The sequence below is a fragment of the Recurvomyces mirabilis genome (genome assembly GCF_035927965.1).
Source record: "Recurvomyces mirabilis strain CCFEE 5264 chromosome Unknown scaffold_56, whole genome shotgun sequence".
NCBI classification, from domain to species: domain Eukaryota; kingdom Fungi; phylum Ascomycota; class Dothideomycetes; order Mycosphaerellales; family Teratosphaeriaceae; genus Recurvomyces; species Recurvomyces mirabilis.
Window position 1 is genome coordinate 1 of NW_027041990.1, and position 20,578 is coordinate 20,578.

At 52.0% G+C, this 20,578-nt stretch overlaps 8 protein-coding genes across 8 annotated transcripts; 4 read left to right on the top strand and 4 right to left on the bottom strand.

Annotated features, from left to right (window-relative positions):
• Positions 1-1,924: 1,924 nt before the first annotated feature.
• On the bottom strand, positions 1,925-3,872 carry LTS14_010887 (uncharacterized protein; the record flags this gene model as incomplete). Its single annotated transcript, XM_064843563.1, has 2 exons — positions 1,925-3,253; positions 3,312-3,872. The coding sequence occupies 2 exons, from the start codon at positions 3,870-3,872 to the stop codon at positions 1,925-1,927; spliced, it is 1,890 nt and encodes a 629-aa protein (XP_064688837.1).
• Positions 3,873-5,215: 1,343 nt separating this feature from the next.
• On the top strand, positions 5,216-6,196 carry LTS14_010888 (uncharacterized protein; the record flags this gene model as incomplete). Its single annotated transcript, XM_064843564.1, has 1 exon — positions 5,216-6,196. One exon carries the CDS (start codon positions 5,216-5,218, stop codon positions 6,194-6,196), a length of 981 nt encoding a protein of 326 aa, XP_064688838.1.
• Positions 6,197-6,355: 159 nt separating this feature from the next.
• LTS14_010889 (uncharacterized protein) lies at positions 6,356-8,026 on the bottom strand (the record flags this gene model as incomplete). The annotated part of the gene is made up of 2 exons (XM_064843565.1): positions 6,356-6,504; positions 6,562-8,026. The coding sequence occupies 2 exons, from the start codon at positions 8,024-8,026 to the stop codon at positions 6,356-6,358; spliced, it is 1,614 nt and encodes a 537-aa protein (XP_064688839.1).
• Positions 8,027-10,098: 2,072 nt separating this feature from the next.
• LTS14_010890 (uncharacterized protein) lies at positions 10,099-12,573 on the top strand (the record flags this gene model as incomplete). The annotated part of the gene is made up of 5 exons (XM_064843566.1): positions 10,099-10,289; positions 10,351-10,502; positions 10,557-10,969; positions 11,071-11,325; positions 11,377-12,573. 5 exons carry the CDS (start codon positions 10,099-10,101, stop codon positions 12,571-12,573), a joined length of 2,208 nt encoding a protein of 735 aa, XP_064688840.1.
• A 44-nt stretch (positions 12,574-12,617) lies between these two features.
• Positions 12,618-12,920, bottom strand: LTS14_010891 (uncharacterized protein; the record flags this gene model as incomplete). Its single annotated transcript, XM_064843567.1, has 1 exon — positions 12,618-12,920. The coding sequence occupies one exon, from the start codon at positions 12,918-12,920 to the stop codon at positions 12,618-12,620; it is 303 nt and encodes a 100-aa protein (XP_064688841.1).
• An 895-nt stretch (positions 12,921-13,815) lies between these two features.
• On the top strand, positions 13,816-15,059 carry LTS14_010892 (uncharacterized protein; the record flags this gene model as incomplete). Its single annotated transcript, XM_064843568.1, has 2 exons — positions 13,816-13,932; positions 14,175-15,059. The coding sequence occupies 2 exons, from the start codon at positions 13,816-13,818 to the stop codon at positions 15,057-15,059; spliced, it is 1,002 nt and encodes a 333-aa protein (XP_064688842.1).
• A 2,787-nt stretch (positions 15,060-17,846) lies between these two features.
• On the top strand, positions 17,847-18,913 carry LTS14_010893 (uncharacterized protein; the record flags this gene model as incomplete). Its single annotated transcript, XM_064843569.1, has 3 exons — positions 17,847-18,277; positions 18,329-18,652; positions 18,706-18,913. 3 exons carry the CDS (start codon positions 17,847-17,849, stop codon positions 18,911-18,913), a joined length of 963 nt encoding a protein of 320 aa, XP_064688843.1.
• Positions 18,914-18,919: 6 nt separating this feature from the next.
• On the bottom strand, positions 18,920-20,473 carry LTS14_010894 (uncharacterized protein; the record flags this gene model as incomplete). The annotated part of the gene is made up of 1 exon (XM_064843570.1): positions 18,920-20,473. One exon carries the CDS (start codon positions 20,471-20,473, stop codon positions 18,920-18,922), a length of 1,554 nt encoding a protein of 517 aa, XP_064688844.1.
• Between the last annotated feature and the right edge of the window lie 105 nt (positions 20,474-20,578).

Below are 20,578 nucleotides of genomic sequence, written 5' to 3' on the forward strand. Positions count from 1 at the left end.
TTAAACTCTCGACGAGGCTTACTCGGGAACTATCCTAAGTCTGCCTTACTCGAGTAGTAAGTCGTATAGGAGTCGTTGTAGCACCCTGTCTAATGTAGTTGTTTGTGTTCGTTATCTAGGTCCTTTCCGACGCTTTCTCCGATCTTTATTATCGTGTCGCGGATAACGTAGACGTCGTCCGTAGAGGTCGTTCCGAGTAGTTTAAGGAACTTGTTCTCCTATTCGATGATTTCGTCCTTACGATTAGGGTGTCGCTTCTTTATTAAGCCTATCGTATTGGCGATCTCGGATTACGTTTGTCGTATAGCGTTGCTATTAGCTAATTCCTTACTAACGTACATTCCCGTCTAAATAGCGTTAATAGCTTCCTAAATGTGTTCGGCGAATAGATTACGTCGTTCTATAACGTTGATCTCTATAGCGTTAACCTCCCTAAGATCCGCCCTATAGTTCTGCTATAGTTGCACCTTGCGGCTACGGCAGTCTCGTACGTAGTGTCCTTCCTTTCCGCACGAATAGCACTTTAGTCCTTGCTTCTTACCCTAGGCGTGGTTCTTGCCCTTAGCTCCTGCTCTATTAGGTTTGCTTCCTCTAAACTTGCGTTAAGTAGCGTCGAGTTCTATAGCGTTAGGGTCGCGACGTTGCTATCCTCCGGTCCGGCCGTAGGGAGTATAGCTAATTCGTCCGCGGTCCTAATTAGTATTGCGTTTTTCTATATATCGTTCGTAGAGCATATCGTCTACCTTAATTGTAGCCTCCTACAAGTATTCTAAGGTGTCTTAGCGTCCTCTATATCTTATAAGCTTCGTCCTTAACGTTATCCTTAAGTCCTCGATAGTACATAGATCTTAACGCATTGCCGTCCTATCTAGTACGAGTAGAGACCTCCTTAAACTTAGCGGTGTACTAGGATATAGAGGCCTTCTACGTAACGTGTTAGATGTTCCGGATAGCGACTTGTTAGTTATTACTAAGTCTATAGATTCCCTTAACCTATTTAGCGAACTCCGAGAAGTCGGCAAAGATCCCGTCTAGGTCTCTGTTCTCGAGTAGAACTATAGTTAATTTAGGACGTATCTAGCTTTAAGCTTCGCCTCGAAGGTAGGATACTGCGATGCGGCAGCGTCGTTGTTCGCTTGTAATACCTTTAAGGGAGAAGTATAGCATAATCTAGTTTAACTAGTTATCGAGCTTGTTGCGATCCCTATAGAAGAAGTCCGGTTTAGCGGAATACTTTGTCCTATCTTTATTAGTAGAGGCACTAGCTCGAGCGGTCGAAGCTATACTAACGTCTCTTTCGTTATTAGGAGCTATTTGTTTGCTTAAGGTACTTACTTGCTATAAGGGTGTTTAAAATGTTATGCACCTGCGGTATAAGGGGGTTAGAGCTCGTTAGACGAGTAAGTTCTAAGCGATAGGTCGGGTAAGTAACTACTCTAAGGTTTGACCTTTCGGCGGGTTAGTAACTTAGGTTAAACACGAACTACCTATATAAGAAACGCTTACTCTATATATATAGGAGATTCGTGTCCCTACTAATCCGACTAATCGTAGCGCGGTTAGTTTAGTTAGTGGTGTCTGATCCGACTAATCGAAGGAGTGTTAGTCGTATTAGTTGTAGGAGCGGAAGCCTCCGCTCCTAGCTTCCTGTCTACTCGCTTATCCCACTAATCGTGTCACAGTGTCCGTAACAAATACGTAAACGTTTAACAAATCTTCAGTAGGTCGAATAACGATAGTATAGGTCGTAAATTCTCGTTTGTAGGTGTACGCCTAGTAGTTGTGTTATGAATTAATTCACACAGTCCACAAGGTGCTATGACAATGGTATTCAACTATGCAAACGGGACTGGGTCATGTGTTGGAAAGCCTTCTCAGGCCTGCTTGTTCATACCGCTGTTCGGACGTCTTAATTGCATACCACTTAGTGAACCCTCATCTGCCACTCGGGCTCCGGCGGCAACTCCATCCAGAGCACACTCGCCTCGCTTGACGCAAGTCCTACCAGCGCGTTGAAAGCCTCATTCCGCTTGTCCTCAGTCATACCATAGAAGAATTCTTCGCCGGAATCCTTGTCGTGAAGTAATACTTCATTCGGCTGTTCTTCTGTGCTAGCCAGTCTACTATTTTGCAAAGGTGTCCAGATAATGCTCAGAGCTTCTTTGTATTTGGTAGTGATCTTTGGTAATTTACCAGGAGACTGCACTGCTTTGCGGACCTCGAGGATGTCGGAGAGTGGTCGCTGCCATACTATCTCGCGCTTGCGCTGCAATCTTGAGGTGGGGACGAATTGCGCCGTGGTTCGAGTGAGTTCCAGACGGCCCAGACTACCGCTCCATCGTGCCGAAAATGCTTTGACAACCTTCCCAGAGTCCTTGGGCAAGAGGTCTCCGCCTGCGGTGTGTGGCGTTGACAAGCAATCGAAGAAGACTTCCATTTCGTCGTCCTCGTCATCCGGATTCCCATGCTCGCGTGCATCGAGTTCTAATTGTGGATCAAGGGGCCGGTTGAGCGACGCAGTGGTCTGCTCGCGCAGATATCGAAAGCCCCCTTCAGACATGGTTGGGCTATCCCAATACATCCACCTCATGGGGTCGACCACATGTCGGAAACGTGGGTAGTTCGTTGAGATGGGACGGCTGAGGAAGAAGTAGAGCCCACAAGATAGCCAGAAGACTCGAATCGACCAGTCCAGACTTGGGATGGCGCTTATCAGGAAGAGGCAGACATACGCAAAGCATGTACAAGCAACTGACGTGGGATTGCGCCAGTCGTAGTAATTTGCGCAGATCTCCAGGTAATCGCACAAGTCGCTGAGTTGAAGCTGAATCCAGGGACCAAACTCGTCTAGGAAGGGCTCTACCCATGCATCAGAGCCGTGGCGGATTATTAGCTCCGACATCATGTTTGCACGTTTCCGTGACTTTGTGGCGCGACCGTGGGAGTCCTTCATCCAGCCTCGACTATGTCTTCCGTCGAAATTGGTCACGACCGAGTACAGAAGGTAGAGCCAGTAGAAGCTCATCATGTAGTTGAGTTTGAGCAGGACCAGATACAGTATGAACCACTTTGTCGTGAGCCAAGGATCCGACCAGGTGTAGACATTCCGCACCCGCATCCACCAGAGCTGGAAGGCCTCGGAGGCAAGCACGAGACGCTCGATGCGGCGGATGAGGATGTCGCGGTCATACGCTACGGCATTTGTCGGTTCGATGTATTGGAGACTGCAGTTCTGGAAGCCGTAAAGCGCGAGCTTAGAAAGAACGAGTCAGCCTAAGCACTTTGGTGTTTCGGTGTAGGTGAAGACTGACATGTCCAACCCACTTCACCCACTGCAACCCTTCGTACTTTCCTCCGGCATCATAATATCGGTATCGCTCCTGCCGCGGATAGACTAGCGGTCGCCTGACTGCTCGCACGCGTCTCACGTATCGATCCATATGCCAAGCGATCTGCAACTCCATCCTTTGCTCCTCCACCGCCTGAACACGTGTTCGTAATGCATGTTCCTTGGTGGCGCGCTCCTCGTCCGGCAAGTTCGGCAGCACCACTTCCTTTGCCCCATCCAGCGCATCGTGAGCTTCAAACAGTTCCTCGTTCGCGGACCCTTGATTGTCCAACCACGGCTGCTCATTGATCTTGATGTGCTGCGTAAACTTCCGTTGCGCCTTGGCGCGTGGATGTACCGTCGCGTCCTTGATCGACTTCACCTTGTCCTTGACCTTTTGTGTCTTCGACCTCGTGTCCTGCTCGCTATCGGGATATGCATCCTTGTTGAAGGCGGCATTGTCGCTAAAGCCCGGCAGCTCCGGCTCGTCATCTATGTGGTGGCCACCTTTGATAGCCTCCCGGGCTTTTCTTACAACGTCCATGTCTTATCATGCGCCACTTCCTCTCTGTGTCCATATCTCCTCGTTGGAGGCGCTGAACATCAGGGCGTCACAACCAGACTCGCTGTTCCACGGCGTCAGGCTTCTGATTGATGACGTACGTAATGGTCACGCTCGCTCCTTACGGCATCATCAACAGCGAAAGTGACATCTCCACATTCTAGCACTGAATCATCATGAGGCCCAATAATGCTTTCGAGTATGGACACGCGCTGCAGTAGATACGAAGGACGAGGTAGACGTCTGTACTGCTCCTGCTTGCGGATGGGTGCTGCCATCATCAACATGAAACCCAAACTCTGCTTCACGTGCAAAAGCTTGATATTAAACCTGAAGAAAACTCCGCGCTCGGTGTGTACTTCACTGCACTCTGCCACGTCGTGCTGACGCCACAACCTCAAACTGCTCCGAATCCATCCAATAGAGTTGAGATCTTGCAGTCTAGCTGGCATGATGATCATCGCCAACGTCTGCCATGGCTGATCACGGTCGCTGGCGTTGGCCTCGTTCCGTGCTAACCACAATAGGAAGCAGGTCAGCGCCAAGCGAACGAGGTGTCTTTCGTCTTGACCATATATGCCGGGAGTATATGAGCTACATCAGGACCCATCGGCTGGACGCCTGACTGAAGCTGTAGATCATGCTTCTGAAAATACACGGCCAGGCTTATGGCGCAGATTGGCAAGCCGCAACAGTATTGCTTTCTGGAGGTGAAGGGACCAGCGGGAAGGACTGATCCGGCATCGAACCGCGTGAAGAACAGAAATGCACAACCGAGACTGAGATCGAAACCGCATATTAGTGTTCTTCGTACTCCTGGCCAGCACCCGCTTCCGGTACAGATCAGATTCAAGGTGTCGAATGATACCAAGGTGGCAACTCAGAGAGCGGCAACGGAATGCAGGCGCTGCCCTTCTCGGGGCAACGTAGCCAGTAGCTCTACCAATTACCATGCAAAACCGTGTTGCTCGTCATGCGCACGTCTAGCATCTGCGGAGTACGATGAGCAAGTCACTCCACCGCTCACGGCCTATCACGATGCGTGTCTTTTGTTCAGGTTCAGCTCATTTGCAGGACCGCCTTTGCATTCACGGGATGCCACAGCGATAAGCTACTTCCGTACGCATGGTGCCGTCGATCTCTCTGGGTATCTGCCTGGCCATTTCTGGGATCGACTAGTCTTGCAGGCCAGCCACTCCGAGACGATCGTGCGTCACTCACTCATCGCATTAGGCAATGCGCATCTAGATCATTGTACGTCAGCAACTGTGTCTACATCGACGCTATCTGATCATGCAGCTGCGCTTGGCTCGCTACGCAAATACATGGCACGGACGAAAATCCCTTCCCACGAGCTCGTTCTCCTTTGCTGTATCCTTCTCTTCGCGTTCTCTCGAGTCCTTGGAGACATTGAGGCTGCTGCTATACATCTGCAAACTGGAATTTCCATCTTACGTGATGCACGAACCCAAATCTACTCCACCTCCGCCTTTGCGCTCCAGGGTGACAAAGATGTCATACACGACCTGACAGTCATGTTCGTCCAACTCGACATAGAGTCTACCATGCAAGACATTGATCGTGGCCCACGCCTTAACGTAAATCATGATCCCGTGGGTTCTCGATACATACAGCCGGACTGGATACCATCAGCCGACATCATCTCGCCGCACGACTCCATGGAGTCTTGGATGTACATATGCCACGAAATGTGGCGCTTCATCTCTTGCAACGCGCAATATCGCTACAAGCCATTGACCGACGTACCGCTGCGAGTCATCGAGCAGTGGCATGTCCTCAGAGGCAGCATCAAGAGCTGGAGGGCAGCGACCAAAGACTACCTTAGACACCATCCTGCGATCCATCGAGGTGACCGAGCTACAGTCGCACGGGCAAAGCTCGGTCCCGAACAGATTCTTGATGCTATTCGAGCATTGATCATCGAGTCACATTACTTCTCCTGCAAGCGCTTCATCGCAGAAAGCCTACAGGATCCCGACAACCTCAAGCCCTTCGACAGACACCCAGATGCTCTCCTCGAAACGGCCGAGAGAGTCATCGCTCTTCGTCGCACGTATTACGGCATGAAAAATATCCACACGGAGAAGAGCTTCACCACGCACGTGGGAATTGTGGAGGCACTGTTGTTGCTTGTGCATCGGACTACATTTCCACACATTCGCACAAGCGCACAGCAGCTCATTGGACAATTCGAGGAGGTGCAGCAGGGTCAGACTGGGCTTGCTGCCTTCTTTGAAGGGTATACGAAGGATTTCATGCTCATATATGAGATGCCTGGACATTGACGAATTGAGAGACGCGAGCTGATGAAGTACATTCGTGTGCTTAGCAGTATCGGTGGTCATCATGGTAGCATGATAGTACCTTTTGTGTCTGCGCGGCATCACGATGACTCGGCGATATCTACAGATCGATATGCCATCTTGTTTAGTCTCAAACGCCCTTCAGTCAACATGAACCACGTGTCCCTCCGCGTCCAACCCGACCTTGGTTCTGCGGGTGGACTCTTTGCGAGGATTCTTCGCCTGGAAGATACCTGATAACTCCTCGAGCGTCTTGCCGGCAGTCTCGACGAAGAAGAAGTAGATCGTGACTAGACGAGTCTCGTTAGCAATTATGAGAATGACACCTTAGAACGATCATGGCTTACCCAGCTCAACAACAATCCACACGATGTATACGAGGTATAGCTTCCAACCAATCTTCTCAATTCCTACGCTGATGCCGTACGTATTAACGACCATGGCGACGTTCAGGAACAAGAAGTTAAGACCACTGCCCTTCGCGCGAGTCCTGTTCTCCAGACACTCGACTGCGTAGAGGGTCTGCAGTGGCGTCCAGCCAAAAGCGAAAAATATGCCAAACAAGTAGATGCTAACGATCGTGCCATACGACAAATTCTTGTTTGTCTCGGAAGCGGCGGTGAAAGCAGTGAGCAAGATGTAAGCGACGAGTCCTCCCGTCAATCCCCACATGAGCATCTTGCGTCTGCCGAGTCTGTCAAGTAATGTCGCACCGTACACGGCAGCAGCCATGGAGAAGATTGGGTTGATGGCGTTGATGAGTAGCTGGGTAGAAGTGCTGGTGATACCAGCCTGTTTGACCATCTCCGGCATGAAGTAGCTGACGACATTGTTCCCGCTCCACTGACCGAAGAACGACATGAGAATGACCATGAGTAGACGGTATCGAGCGGGACGTGTGTTGACGAGCTCCTTGAAGTCCCACCATGGGTTCTCGCTTTGAGTAGCAGACAGATCTTCCACAATCTCATTGACCTGCAGCGTAACGATAGGAGCGTTTTCATCGCCATCAGCATGGTACTTCGCGAGGATGGCTGTGGCTTCCTCTCGACGGTCCTTCATGATGAGCCATCGTGGCGACTCAGGGAAGAACATGATCAGGGCCATTGCGACGGCCGGCATACCGCACTGCACGATAGTCGGGGTCCTCCATGCCCACGAAGAACCAGACAGGTGAGCATTTGTACCGTATGTTGCCCATCCAGCCAAGATATTCCCGAGCCACCAGAAGTTGTTGTACATGCCGGCCATGACACCACGATATGCTGGATGGCTGAGCTCCACAGTGTACGCGGGACCAGCGGCGCTGGCAATAGAAGCACCGAAGCCAAGTAGGAAACGTCCGGCGATGAATTGACCCATGCCGTGGGCTGACGCCTGAATTGCAGTACCGACTAGGACAAGAACACAGCCGGCGAAAATGCAGACACGGCGACCGTACCCATCCGCAAAGAAGCCGCAAAACGGGAAGGCAGCGATTTGACCACAGTTGTAGATGATAAAGATGATACCGGTCGAGCTACCGGCACCGGTTAGGCCGAAGCTCCTTTGATAGCTGGGCATGGCGTTGATCGACCCCATCAACGAGCTGTCGAAGCCGTTCATGGTAGAGACAAGGTAGCCAATGCCGAGGATGAAGTAGAGCTTCAGCATGTTCGCCGACAGTAGAGACGGCTTGTTGGCATTGTGTGCAGCGGCCAGAGCCACCGAGGCGACAACGGCTTCCTTGACGGCAGGTCCTTTCTGCGTGTCATAGTCGGCGTCAGCGTTGCTGAGTTCCCGAGCCAGCGGGTTGTTGTGCTTCTCATCCATGGTCGCTGGTGAATGTGAGAAGGGAATATGCAGAGCAGGAATATGGGATTCAGTAGTGGACGATCACGACTATATCGGAGGGTGAGGTGGAGAGGGTGCTTTATGTATCTTCCCCATGTCTCCGGACACCCCAGGTCTCTAGAGTTAATACCATTTTGTGTGGACAGCCCACTCCCCGATCATCCTCCACATGTTCCAGACGACGAACATGATACTTTGCAGGGCTCAGATGCTTGTTGTTACGTGGTCGATCGGAATAATGTCGGGAAAGGTGTGGTCGCTGACTTGTGAACCTCTGCCCAAGCCTAGGCGTGCAGGAGTGGCGTTCCTTCCACCTCCAGATTCGGACAGGGTCATAGGAGTCCGCGCCTCTACCGCGGTATATAACGGTTCGGCTTGGAACGATGCTCAATAGCCGATGCTGAAGGTTTCCAGGCGATGGAGCACGCGTGGCAAGTGATCCGGGAAGTGCAGGGAAACAGAGTCAATTCGATAGCGAGATTTCACCACATTGGCCAATGTGTAGTAGTAGCCTCGGTAGTAGCAGTACTAGTAGACTTCGTATTCTGCACTCCAGGCGGGGTTGAGCTGGTATGGTGACCAATGGTCGAGCTCTGGCCGACCAAGTCAATAGGACTTGGCAGGACGCCTGGCTTCCTCACTGCCAGAAGAGCGCCTGCAGAGCATCAAGGCAAACATTGATGGTTGAACATGAAATCTGCAGTCGACTTATCAACGTCCATATCGGTGATGGAGAAGCGAGAAAGGCCGGGCAGGTACAGGTCAGTCGCGGCAGAACTCTCAAATCAAGCTCTCCGGTCGCAGTGGTCGTGGTTCTAACCTAGCTCGTCTCGTGGCCACGGCGTGTTCCGACACGAGTCATTTGCGCCGAAGTGCGGAGAGAAATGGTGAGATTCATGACCAACCCAGCTCCCGTCTCGAGTGTTCGGCCGTAGCTACGGCAACGACTGTGAAAAGAAGCAGCTCCGTATGTGGACATATGCTTTCGACAGACGTCGACGAGCAGTATGTCAAGCTAACGTCGATGCCCACATCGCGATGCGGCAATTGTAAGGCAAGAGTGATGGCATACCAACATCCTACAACTTCTGACTGAGGCAATGTTGGTGCATATCAGTAATCTCAAGTGCGGCCTTCTCGACTGTCTCAGGACATATCTCGATCTGGTTTTGTCCGGAGAGCAGCGTGGAGCTCCCTTCGCAATACATCAGAGTGTGGCAGACGCTCTGACCTACAACAGCGCCAAATCCAGGGCTCATCTGCTTTCAGGAACTTGGAGACTGCTGGTGACCAGTAGCCCGCTGAACGCACCCGACAACTTCGAGCAGCCAGACTTCGACTGTTCAGCATGGACAGACGTAGCTGTCCCTGGTATGTGGCAACTCCAAGGACACGGAGGTCCGCAGATATACACAAATGTAGCCTATCCATTTGGGGTCGATCCGCCATTTCCGCCGGCAGACGACCAACGTGGTTGCTATCGAGTGAAGTTTGAGATTCCAGCTGAGCTGAGAGATCAACAACACCGACTCCGCTTCGAAGGCGTTGACTCGGCTTACCATGTCCGGGTAAATGGGAGAGCCATTGGATACCATCAAGGCGCCAGGAATCCCGTGTAATTCGATGTCACGGATGTACCCAACGAGCGAGGACCTAATACACTGGCTGTCCGGGTCTACCAGTACTGTGACGGGTCATACATAGAAGATCAGGTAAGCTATAGTACATGAGCAGGTTCGCATCATGATCTGATCATTCACAGGACCAATGGCACATGAGCGGCATCTTTCGAGATGTCTCCCTGCTCGGCTTTCCAAAGTCCGTACGATTTGAGGACCTGACCGTACGTACTGGACTGGACGCTGAGTATAAAGACGCTACTCTGGAAGTAAAAGTCCGCCTTTCGGATGCTGCGCCCATAATTTTCGCTCACACTGTACGATCACGATCTCAATGCAGTAGCAAGCGACTTATCGGACTTAATGGGACATGGTCCGCAAACAGCGTCCTTCTCGACTCCAGTCCAAGCTTCTCACAAGTGGACTGCCGAGATGCCATACTTATACCATCTCGTCCTTTCCATCGGCGAAGAACAGGACATCTCGCAAAGAGTAGGATTCCGGAAAGTGGAGCTGAAAGATGGAATGATCAAAGTCAATGGTGAGGGAGTTGTGTTCCGTGGCGCTAACAGACATGAGCATCATCCGACTCTTGGTCGGGCAGTACCATTTGAATTCATGAAGTGAGTACAATGTCCGTCTCCGTTCGATGCCTACTACTGACCACCTATCGTCGTGGCTCAGGCAGGATCTTCTACTCATGAAAATGCATAATCTGAACTCGGTCCGCACATCTCACGCTCCTAGCGATCCAAGGCTCTACGACTTATGTGATGAGCTGGGCTTGTGGGGTTTGAATGAAGCTGATCTTGGATGTCATGGCTTCGAGACCATAGGTGAGTAGTTGTCTGTCGCCAACACATCTTCACCAAGGTCTGACAACTGCTTAGCGGACGCAAACCTCGACCCAGCTCAGAAAGCTCTCCCTTTCTTCGAGCGGCAGCAGGTTACCAAGAAAGACGCAGCGGCCTGGACAAGCGACAGTCTAGCCTGGCGAGAAGCATATGTCGACCGTGCGCAACAGATGGTAATGCGTGATAAGCTACATCCTTCCGTCATAATCTGGAGTTTTGGCAATGAGGCCTTCTACGGTCGCAATCATACCGCCATGGCCGAGTGGATATATGCGGCCGATCCGACAAGACTAGTACATTATGAGCCAGCCCTTGATGCTGCAGATGTCGACATGCATTCGCGGACGTATCCGCACATCCACGAGACATCATCGCTTTCGCCAAAGATCATGCTCGGACTAAGCGTTTGGTCCTTTGCGAGTTCATACATGCGATGGGCACCGGACCGGGTAACATCAAAGAATACATCGACGCTTTCTATCAATACCCCAAGCTTCAAGGCGGGTGGGTTTGGGAGTGGACTAACCATGGACTCCTAACCACTACAAAGGATGGCACAAATACACCTTACTATGCTTACGGAGGTGACTTCGGAGATGAGCCGAACGATGGCAAATTCGTCATGGACGGTGTGCTGGATTCGGATCATAAGCCGAATAGTGGTCTGCAGGAGTACAAGAAGGCGATCGAGCCGGTACAGCTTGTCCACTTTGATGGTAAACAGGTGACGGTCACAAATCGATATGATTTCATCACCCTGAATGGTCTCGTTTGCAGCTGGCAGATCACGAGTGATGATGGATTGGTCGGGACGGGCGGAATTATTGAGGTTCCTTCGAATATCGCACCAGGCTAGATGGTCAAGCTCACTCTACCAGAGTCTGCAATTTCGACATCACGTCAAGAGGTCCTTGTCAAGCTCTCCTTCAAGCTCAAGGACGACACTACTTGGGCCGTGGCCGGACACGAGGTAGCCGCAATACAAGTATCCACCACACCCACCTCGATCGTGTCCCGGGTTCCATCAACTGCCACATCACGGCTGAACGTTATGGAGAAAGGCGCTATCCTAGAACTCAGTGGCACAACAAGCACTTGGACCTTCGATCGTGCCTTCAGCCACCTCACATCCGGGGCCAAGAACGGCCAAGAACACCTAGCCGCACTGGTAACGCCAACCTTCTACCGCGCTGTAGCAGACAATGATGCCCCACAAGACTGCTGGGATTGGAAAGACCGCAAGCTCGATAAAGCGAAAGTCCAGATGCGCTCCTTCAATTGGAACCAGGAAGACGACGGCGTGGTGAAAGTGACAGTCGAGCAGAAGTTCATGCCATTCGTACTTTCCTGGAGCATCGATCTCGTCGTCATCTACGCCATGTCACCTCATGGAGGCCTCACAATCGAAGTTAAGGGTACCCCTACTGGCCTCAATCTACGGAAGACACTATCTCTGCTGGGCGTAACACTGGGCCTGCACAAAGATTTTCAGCATGTCAAGTGGTTCGGTCGTGGGCCCGGAGAAAGTTACAAGGATATGAAACTCGCTCAATCTGTAGGCCTGTACACCAACACCGTGCCAGGACTCTGGACGGGTCCAGAGTTTCCGCAGGAATGCTCGAATAGGACTGATAATCGGTGGTTGGAACTAAGCAACGAGAGCAATGACACAACTCTGAACGTGCAGCTCATGCAGCCCGAGGATAACACTAAAAGATATCTTTTGAGTTTCATGGCAAGTGTGTACGACGACAAGGATATCGATGCTGCGAAGCACCCCTATGAGCTGGAGAGGAAGAAGAAGGACTTTGTGGTATTGAGGCTCGGGGCTGATCATCATGGGCTTGGGACGGGCTCGTGTGGGCCTAAGACTTTGGCAGAGTATGGATTGAAGACGCATCCCTTTGAGTTTGCACTAAAGGCTGCAGTAGCTTACAATACGAAGGTAAGACATGGATGTTCAAGGTGGCGACGCGATTCGTCCAGTCCGGGCACCTGGATTGCACATCCTCTGTCCTCTCGTCTCCAAGCTGCTCAAGCTTCTCAACCATGAGCCTCGGCAATAAGCTCGCCGTTCCCGCAATCTTGGCACTCTTCTCAAGAAAACATATGCTTGAAGAGCTCCCACAGCGCCCTCCCCACTTCATCGTCCTCCCCCACTGGTCGTGGGAAATAAGGATCATTCCTGTAGAACGCCCTCGCCGCCTTCTCCACACCCTCTTCATCCTGAGTCATGACACCACAGCAATCGAAATCAAGAACCCACATTGTATGCTCACCCAGTACACCCGAAGACCAAGCTGCTGACGCTGGATGTGTGCCAGCAGGTGCAAGAACGAACTCAACATCGTTGGCGTCGACCTTGGCGTGCCAGTAGATGACAGCTAACGCATCAGCCATAGTACGAGCGTAGTCTTCGATCGGTAAGTGAAGATCCAGCATCTGATCGAGTTTAAGAGGTCGATTGCGCAGGGTGAAGAAAGGCGAGGTTGTGAGCTTGTTGCGGGTTCTCCTGCCAAGATTTCAGCGGACGATACAATCTTCATTCGATTTACTTGTCTTGATCGCCTCTCTTGCCGATCCTCGGCAGTAGAGATCGATAAGATTCTCCCTCTCCGTTCGGGAGAAGGATCGGATCCTCTCACTAACTAGGGCGTTGCAGGCGACGTAAGGGTGAGATTTGTCGTTTGGGAACTTCACCAGGCGTGGGGACCAGAACTCGTCGTCAACTGAGACTAATCGCTCGTAAGTTGGGATGTTGAGATGTGATACTTCAGAGACGATAAGGCTGTCTTGAGCCCGTTGGTGCATCTCGGCATCTTTGGCCACGGAGCGACCAGGCGAGCCATCCTCTCGTTTAATAACGACAGATGGGTCGTCAGCTTCGTTGGTCCAGACGCTGCCACAGTGGCCGTGTCCAATTTCCCGGTAGATGTCTGCGAGCGGCATGCGAGGCTGTTGTAAATCTGTCGTCGTTGTCAATATGTCTTGGTGTGTGTTAGAATGTATTGGTGTAATGGAGAGGTGCAAGGCTGTACTTGGCCTCGTATTTGTACTATCCCATGGCACTCCAGTAGCTTCATACAATCGAGTTGTCCTCATGATCCATGAAATGGCAAGACGAGTAGGAGATGAAGCAAAGGTTCAAAGTCAAGTTAAGCTTCTGAGTCACCTCGAAAGTCAGCAAAGCAACGCCACAAGAGCAGCCACTGCCCCACTCATCAGCCCACCCCACATCACAAACAACCGCATCTCGACCTCCTCAAAGCCTCGAATACATGTGAAAGTCGTAAAGATGGCAGACGAAGACTTGGCCACACGAGCTCCCGAGAGCGATGCTCAAGAGGATGCGCAGGCGAAGAGCGGCATTCCGGGCGACACGAAGCCTGATCAAGGTGCCGCCAGTATGGGAGTATGTGGATAAACAAGCTTCCTACGGCCATGACTGAAGAGCTGATATGATATGTAGGAACACTGCACGACCGATAGACCCACACGTACTACCCCCAAAGTCTCACGGGAAGAGGGAGAGGAGAGAGAGCAGAGCGCAGGCTGACCAGCTTGTAGCTTCTCACTTGGGGACACCCACCGGTGTACGTTCTGGCAACCCCCCTTCGTACCATCAACTGGCTGAGAACCTGAGACTGCGTACAGGAGATCACAAAGTACAACGACACAGAAGTCTACATCACCAAACCCGCCGACTACCCGCATACCTCTGCCAAACTTCTGCTGCTCTTGACGGGAGGAACAGGAATCCATAGCACGAACAACCAATTACAAGCGGATAGATATGCGGCTGAAGGTTATCTTGTGGTCATGCCAGATCAGTATGCACCACCTTATCACCAAATCATACCACCGACCAGCTTCACTAACACAGCTTCCTCATTCAGGTTCGGCGGCGACCCAGCCCCCGCAACCACTACCTCCACCGCACCCGCCTCCGAGAATCCCAGCGTAATCGAGCAAGTCAAACTCGCCGTCGCCACAACCGCCAAATCCTTCACGATAGACATGTGGCTCGCACGCCACACGCCGGAGAAAGTCCTCCCGATCCTCCACCGCGTCTTGACGTCCGTGAAAGAGGAATTTGCGGATGCGGCGGGGAACGGGTTTTACGCGGTTGGATATTGCTTTGGTGCGAAGTATGTCCTACTGCTGGGAAGTGAGTTGCATAAAGATGTAGCACAAGGACAGCGAGCACCGGAAAGTACGGCGGAAGAGGGGATGATGAAGCAAGGGCCGCAGTTCAAGGCTGGAGCGATCGCGCACGGGACGTTGATAACGAAAGAGGATTTGGCGGGCGTGAGTGTGCCGCTCTGCGTAGTGGCGGTGGAGGACGATGCGATGTTTCCAGATCACGTGCGGAAGGAAGGGGCGATGGCGTTGAGGGAGAAGGGGGTAGAGCATGAGGTAAGTGTGTACGCGGGTGTGCCACATGGCTTCGCTGTGTTGGGAGATTACGAGGATGGGAAGATTGTGGCGGAGCAGGAGAAGGCTTTTGGGCAGATGCTGGGGTGGTTGAAGGCGCATTGAGGACTGTAGTGTGTGAGAGAGATGAGGTGATGACATAGATGATGATAGCATTTGACGAACCATATCTTAAGCCATGACTAATAAGCATGCTCACGTCATGTCATATTAACTCCACATCACCCCTCCTCACCCCCTCCCTCACCGCACTCCACCTCAGCACCCAGATATCCCCCCGCTTCAACTCCACCTGCGTCACATCCTCGACATTCTGAACCTTCACCGTCCCCTTATCCCGCAACACCCGACAGAAGACCGTACTATCCTCATCCGGCACATCAACCATACTAATCCCACCCGCCGTATCATCCAATTTCTGCAGGTTGGGCGGGAAAGTGGAGAGGAAGGCGGTGTGGTAGTGTGAGGATAGAAGGGCTTGATGCGATTGGAGATATTGCTGTTCGAGGTGGGACAATAGATCAGACTGTTGCAGGGCGAGGGAGCGGTAGTGGTGGGGATGGAGGTCGACCTGTCGTCATGTTAAGTCAAGCATTGTGGGAGGATATCTTCACAGGGAAGGCGCACCTTCGCAATCCGCGCCCGAAGGAAAGAGCGAACGAGGAACTTGAACCGGTCGAGTTCCGTCTGTAGTATTACCAGCTTGAAATTCGCTCTAGGGTCGAATGTGCCCGTCAATTCTTCTATTACTTCAATCTACTATACCACCTTCCATCAGCCAACATGCCCCTTCACGATCTCGGTGGAATGCGTGAGAACATACTTGCTTTTTCACCCTCTCCACTACCCTATCAACCAAACTAGCAGGATAAGGCAATAATTCTGGTGCCGTGCGTTCGTTGATCCATGCTCGGGTTAAAGCTTGAAGGTCGAGTGTCTGATGCGGGATTGAGGGAGCCGAGACGGAGGCGAGGATGTCTTCTATATCGGCGTCCATTGTTGAGGGAGAGATAAGCAGATGTGGAGAAAATGTCGTGCTGCGATGCAACTGCTGTTATTGACGTTGGCCCACTATCGCGTTCATGTCGCGTCGCGCGCTCTGTGACCACTTCCGAGGATGCGCCGAAGCCTCATGGGCAATTCACGACCACTTCTCAGCCTTTCTTCCTCTCGCCTTACCGCCATGGCTATCACTCCATGTCTGCTGGCGGCCCTTGTCTACTTGGGCTCGCTAGAAGTAGACGTCGCGGGCGCTCTACACTTGATTAGGTCCCGGGCACTCGACGCTAGTCGAAGATTTCCAGAAGCAGTGAGATACTGCGAGAAGGTCAAGCTCCTTTTATGCGAAAGACACACATCGCGACTCGATCAGGGCCTCGCCATACTCTTACTTGTCCCTGGCTCCGTCGAGTATGGGTGAAACAAGAGGTCTGGGCTGCTGAACATCTTGTGGTCATGTATTCGGACATGATATTACCATGGAGCCTGCTTCAACTAGCATCGGCTTGGAGCAAGATCACGACTACGACTGGCTCCAGCCATAAGTCGCCTGCATACAAAGTTCTCACTGCCTTCGTCAGACTGACACACAGCGAACGACTGAAACTAACCTTACGCGAACTGCCAGACACCGGCCAGGCAGGCACAGCAGACATCTTGTGGGTGCTGCGACGAACAGTTGGCAGTCAATGTTCCGATGCTCACGATCATATCTACGGTATACTAGGCATGAGTGCGACCAATCTACACACTTCACGGCAGCCTCATCTGACCATCGACTACAAGCAACCAGCGTCCGAGACATTCGCCGAACTAGTCAGGTATGTCGTCAAACAAGATCAAAACCTTAACATCTTGGAATTGCAGGCAATATTTGGCGGACATCTCGATGGCCAAATGTCCCCATCATGGTGTCCAGACTGGCGATTCGAGACCAGTGAAGCAGAGCCTTCGGGTATTCTGTTCCACGAAGTGATACTCCAGCGATGGTGGAACCTAGGCAAGGCAGGTAACAGGTGGTCACCATTCTCGAGCTTGCCAGAATGCCGGGTTTTCTGAATCTTTGGGTGGCAAATCGCACAAGTGTCGTCAGAGCCCATCGAACACCAAGCATTGCAGCCGGGAGACATAAGCCAACGGCTGAACTGTAGCGACAGTCGCTCGCAGCCACATCCTCTGACAACTCGCATACGACAATTAATGCTGCAAGGCGAGCTACGATTCAGCTTGCCTCCAGCTACCCGTTCGAAAGATGTTCTCGTATTAGTCCCTGGCTGACAACGACCGCTCGTACTTTGACCTTCCAGTGACGGCTCCCATGCTTACTCTTATCTCGGCCCTATCGCTTTTGGAGCAGGTTGCCCGACGGTACAGTATCTGCTTCTACGAAATCGGCCCAAACATCTATACTAGGTGCCATGGTCAGTCCTCACAGTGCTAGCTCCCATACTGCACGGACTTTCGAAGTAGTCTGATTGTATGAACCACTGTGTTTGCAACATATAGCTTGTTGTTTGCTGGATCGAGAAGCTACGCTGATGCTGACTTTGATGGAACGCAGAGCACAGCAGCGCGGTTGCGCTCATGTGGTCGGGACAATTTCAGGTCACGTGTGCGTTCCGAACGATTGTTTCAAGGCTGGGCGTTAGTCGTAATCAGCGTCACGGCACACATCATCTCGGTAGCATAGCTCGAGTAATGCAGCGGCGCTAGTGCATGTGGCGCTAGTGCATGTGGAGAATGTGGAGTGCAGTCAGTGGAGTGGATGTGCCAGGAAAGTGCCTGCAGTAGCGAGGGCTCGGGTATGGCATATAGCCGTGCTGACTGATCAAGAGCGACAATCAGAAACATCACAACAACCCTCGCAGTAACGCAAATCGTGCAAGCAACAGAATGTTTCGCCGCACCTTCTCGTCGCTGGCTTTGCGTCGAGTTTTCATCACGCCGCGCAGCCTTCCACAACGCCAATCAATTCTTCGCCCATTGTCAGTCGATGCGCTCGAGCAAAGCCGAAAGCCTTTGTCTCGAAAGGCAGTCGACTCATATCTTACCTCCAACGTGCTCGACCTCTTGTCGTTGAAAGGGCGCACTGTGGTCATCACTGGAGCCGGACGAGGTATCGGGCTCGCTTTAGCATTTGCAGTCGCTGAAGCAGGCGGCAAAGTTGCAATTGTAGATGCAGCCGACGCGCCTCACGAACACTACGCCAAGTTGCAGGACATTTGCGAAGAAGTCCGGTATTACAAATCTGATGTCACCGACTATGAGCGACTCGAGGCGACGTTCGCGGATATTGCTAAGGACTTTGGAAGGATAGACGGCATGTAAGTATGGGAGCTGCCGGCACGGGTCTTATGACTGATTATACTATGAAGAGTGACCGCAGCTGGCATATGCCCCGATGAGCCCTTCTTGGAACGAAAACCGCAGAGTGTGAAGCGGACGTTCGAGATCAACTCGCTCGGAACGTACTACTCGGCGCAACTGGCAGCTCGACAAATGCTCAAGCAACCGAAATTGACTCCAACATCTAATGCCGGCTCGATCGTATTCATAGCTTCAATCGCAGCACATACCGCGAGTCTAGGTCAGTATACGAGTGACTATTGCTCGAGCAAGGGAGCTGTGCTTTCGCTTAGCCGGCAACTCAGTGTGGAGCTCGCAAGGCCTGGTATCAGGGTCAATTGCATATCACCAGGGTCAGTTGACCATATGCTCTCGTGTCGTTTTCGATATTCTGACGCTTTCGCAGATACATCGTCACAGATATGGTCCTCGATATCGCAGATTCCCGACCTCGTCTTTCAGACATCTTTGTTTCGGAGCCTCCAATGAAACGCATGGGCGACAGAACAGAGTTGAAGGGAGCAGCAGTCTACCTTCTCAGCCAAGCAAGCTCCTACATGACTGGTGGCGAACTTCTCATAACAGGAGGAATGCACGCAGGACGCACGGAGTGAAAGATACTACAGACTACCCAAGGTAATATTCTTCATAACCTGAAACTCAGCCAAGCCATATTTGCTCCCCTCCTTCCCAAGACCCGACTCCTTGACACCACCAAATGGTGCTTCGGCTGCACTGATCTTACCCGTATTGACGCCTACCATCCCTACTTCAAGTGCCGTCGCTACGCGCCACACTTTGCGCAGATCATTGGCGAAGAAGTAACCTGCGAGTCCGAACTCGGTATCGTTCGCCATCTCGATGACTTCCTCCACAGTCTCAAAGGCGAAAATGGGTGCCAACGGACCGAATGTCTCGTCTTTCGCTAAAAGCATATCTTGCGTGACGCCGGTCAGCAAAGCCGGCTCGATGAAGTAGCCTTGCAGATCAGCCGGAACTTCACCTCCATATGCAAGCTTGGCGCCTTTGCTCACGGCATCGTCGATATGGTCCTTCACCTTTCGCACACCGGCTTTGTTGACAAGCGGACCATGGGTAACGCTCGGATCCAGACCCGAGCCAATCTTGAACTTCTTCATGCGTGCAAGGAGTCTCGCGACGAACTCATCGTGGACAGATCGCTGGACGTAAAGACGATTGGCGCAGACGCATGTTTGGCCCGAACATCTGAACTTGCAAGCCAGCACACCGTCCACGGCTGCATCCAGATCCGCGTCATCGAAAACAATGTAAGGAGCATTTCCACCCAGCTCCATGGAAACTTTCTTCATCGTCCCAGCCGCCTTTGCGGTGATCATCTTGCCAACACCTGTCGAGCCCGTAAAACTGACCTTCTTGACGATGGGATTCGTATACAATTCCTCCACCGCCGATCGATCTTTCGTCGTAACGACTTGCAGAACATTAGGCGGGATTCCTGCTTCAACAGCGAGCTTAGTCAAAGCCAAGGCACAAAGCGGCGTTTCGCTAGGTGGCTTGACGACAGTCGTGCATCCTGCCGCAATAGCTGGGCCGAGTTTACGAGTGATCATCGCGATAGGAAAGTTCCATGGTGCAATGATGGCGCAGACGCCTATGGGTTGTCGAATCACAATGTTCGTGCTGTTGGGGTGTTGGGAGGGTATGACATCGCCGTAGGAGCGGATAGCTTCTTCGGCGAACCAGGAGATGAAACTTGCGCCGTACTCGACTTCGCCCTTTGCCTCCGGCAATGTCTTGCCATTCTCCATCGTCAAGATCACGGCCAGATCAGCAGCATGCTGACGGATCAGAGCCGCCCATCGATGCAGCAGCTTCGACCTCTCGTGCTCGTTCGTCTGCTTGAAGGATTTGAAGGCTGTGGCGGCGTGATCGATGGCCGTCTTGAAGGCTTGGCGGTCGAGATTAGCGATCTCGGCGATGACTTTATCTGTTGCTGGATCGTAGACTGGAAATGTCGAATCGCCGCGGATCCATTCGCCTCCGATGAACGAGGATTCGACGATCAGGGAAGGATCAGAGATGGCTTCTTTGATCGTGGCTGGGTGGTTGAAGGTCCCATTGGTAGACTTCTGGCCGTTGACTTCGCTGTGGCCATTGGTATCGATAAGGCTTTGGTCTTTGGTTGGCGACATGATCTCGAGTATGTGCAAGGGCATTCACAGTGTCCTGACCCGATGCCATATGTCTGTATATACTTTCGACCCGGTATTGCTGATCTCGCCCTCATGCTGCTTCCC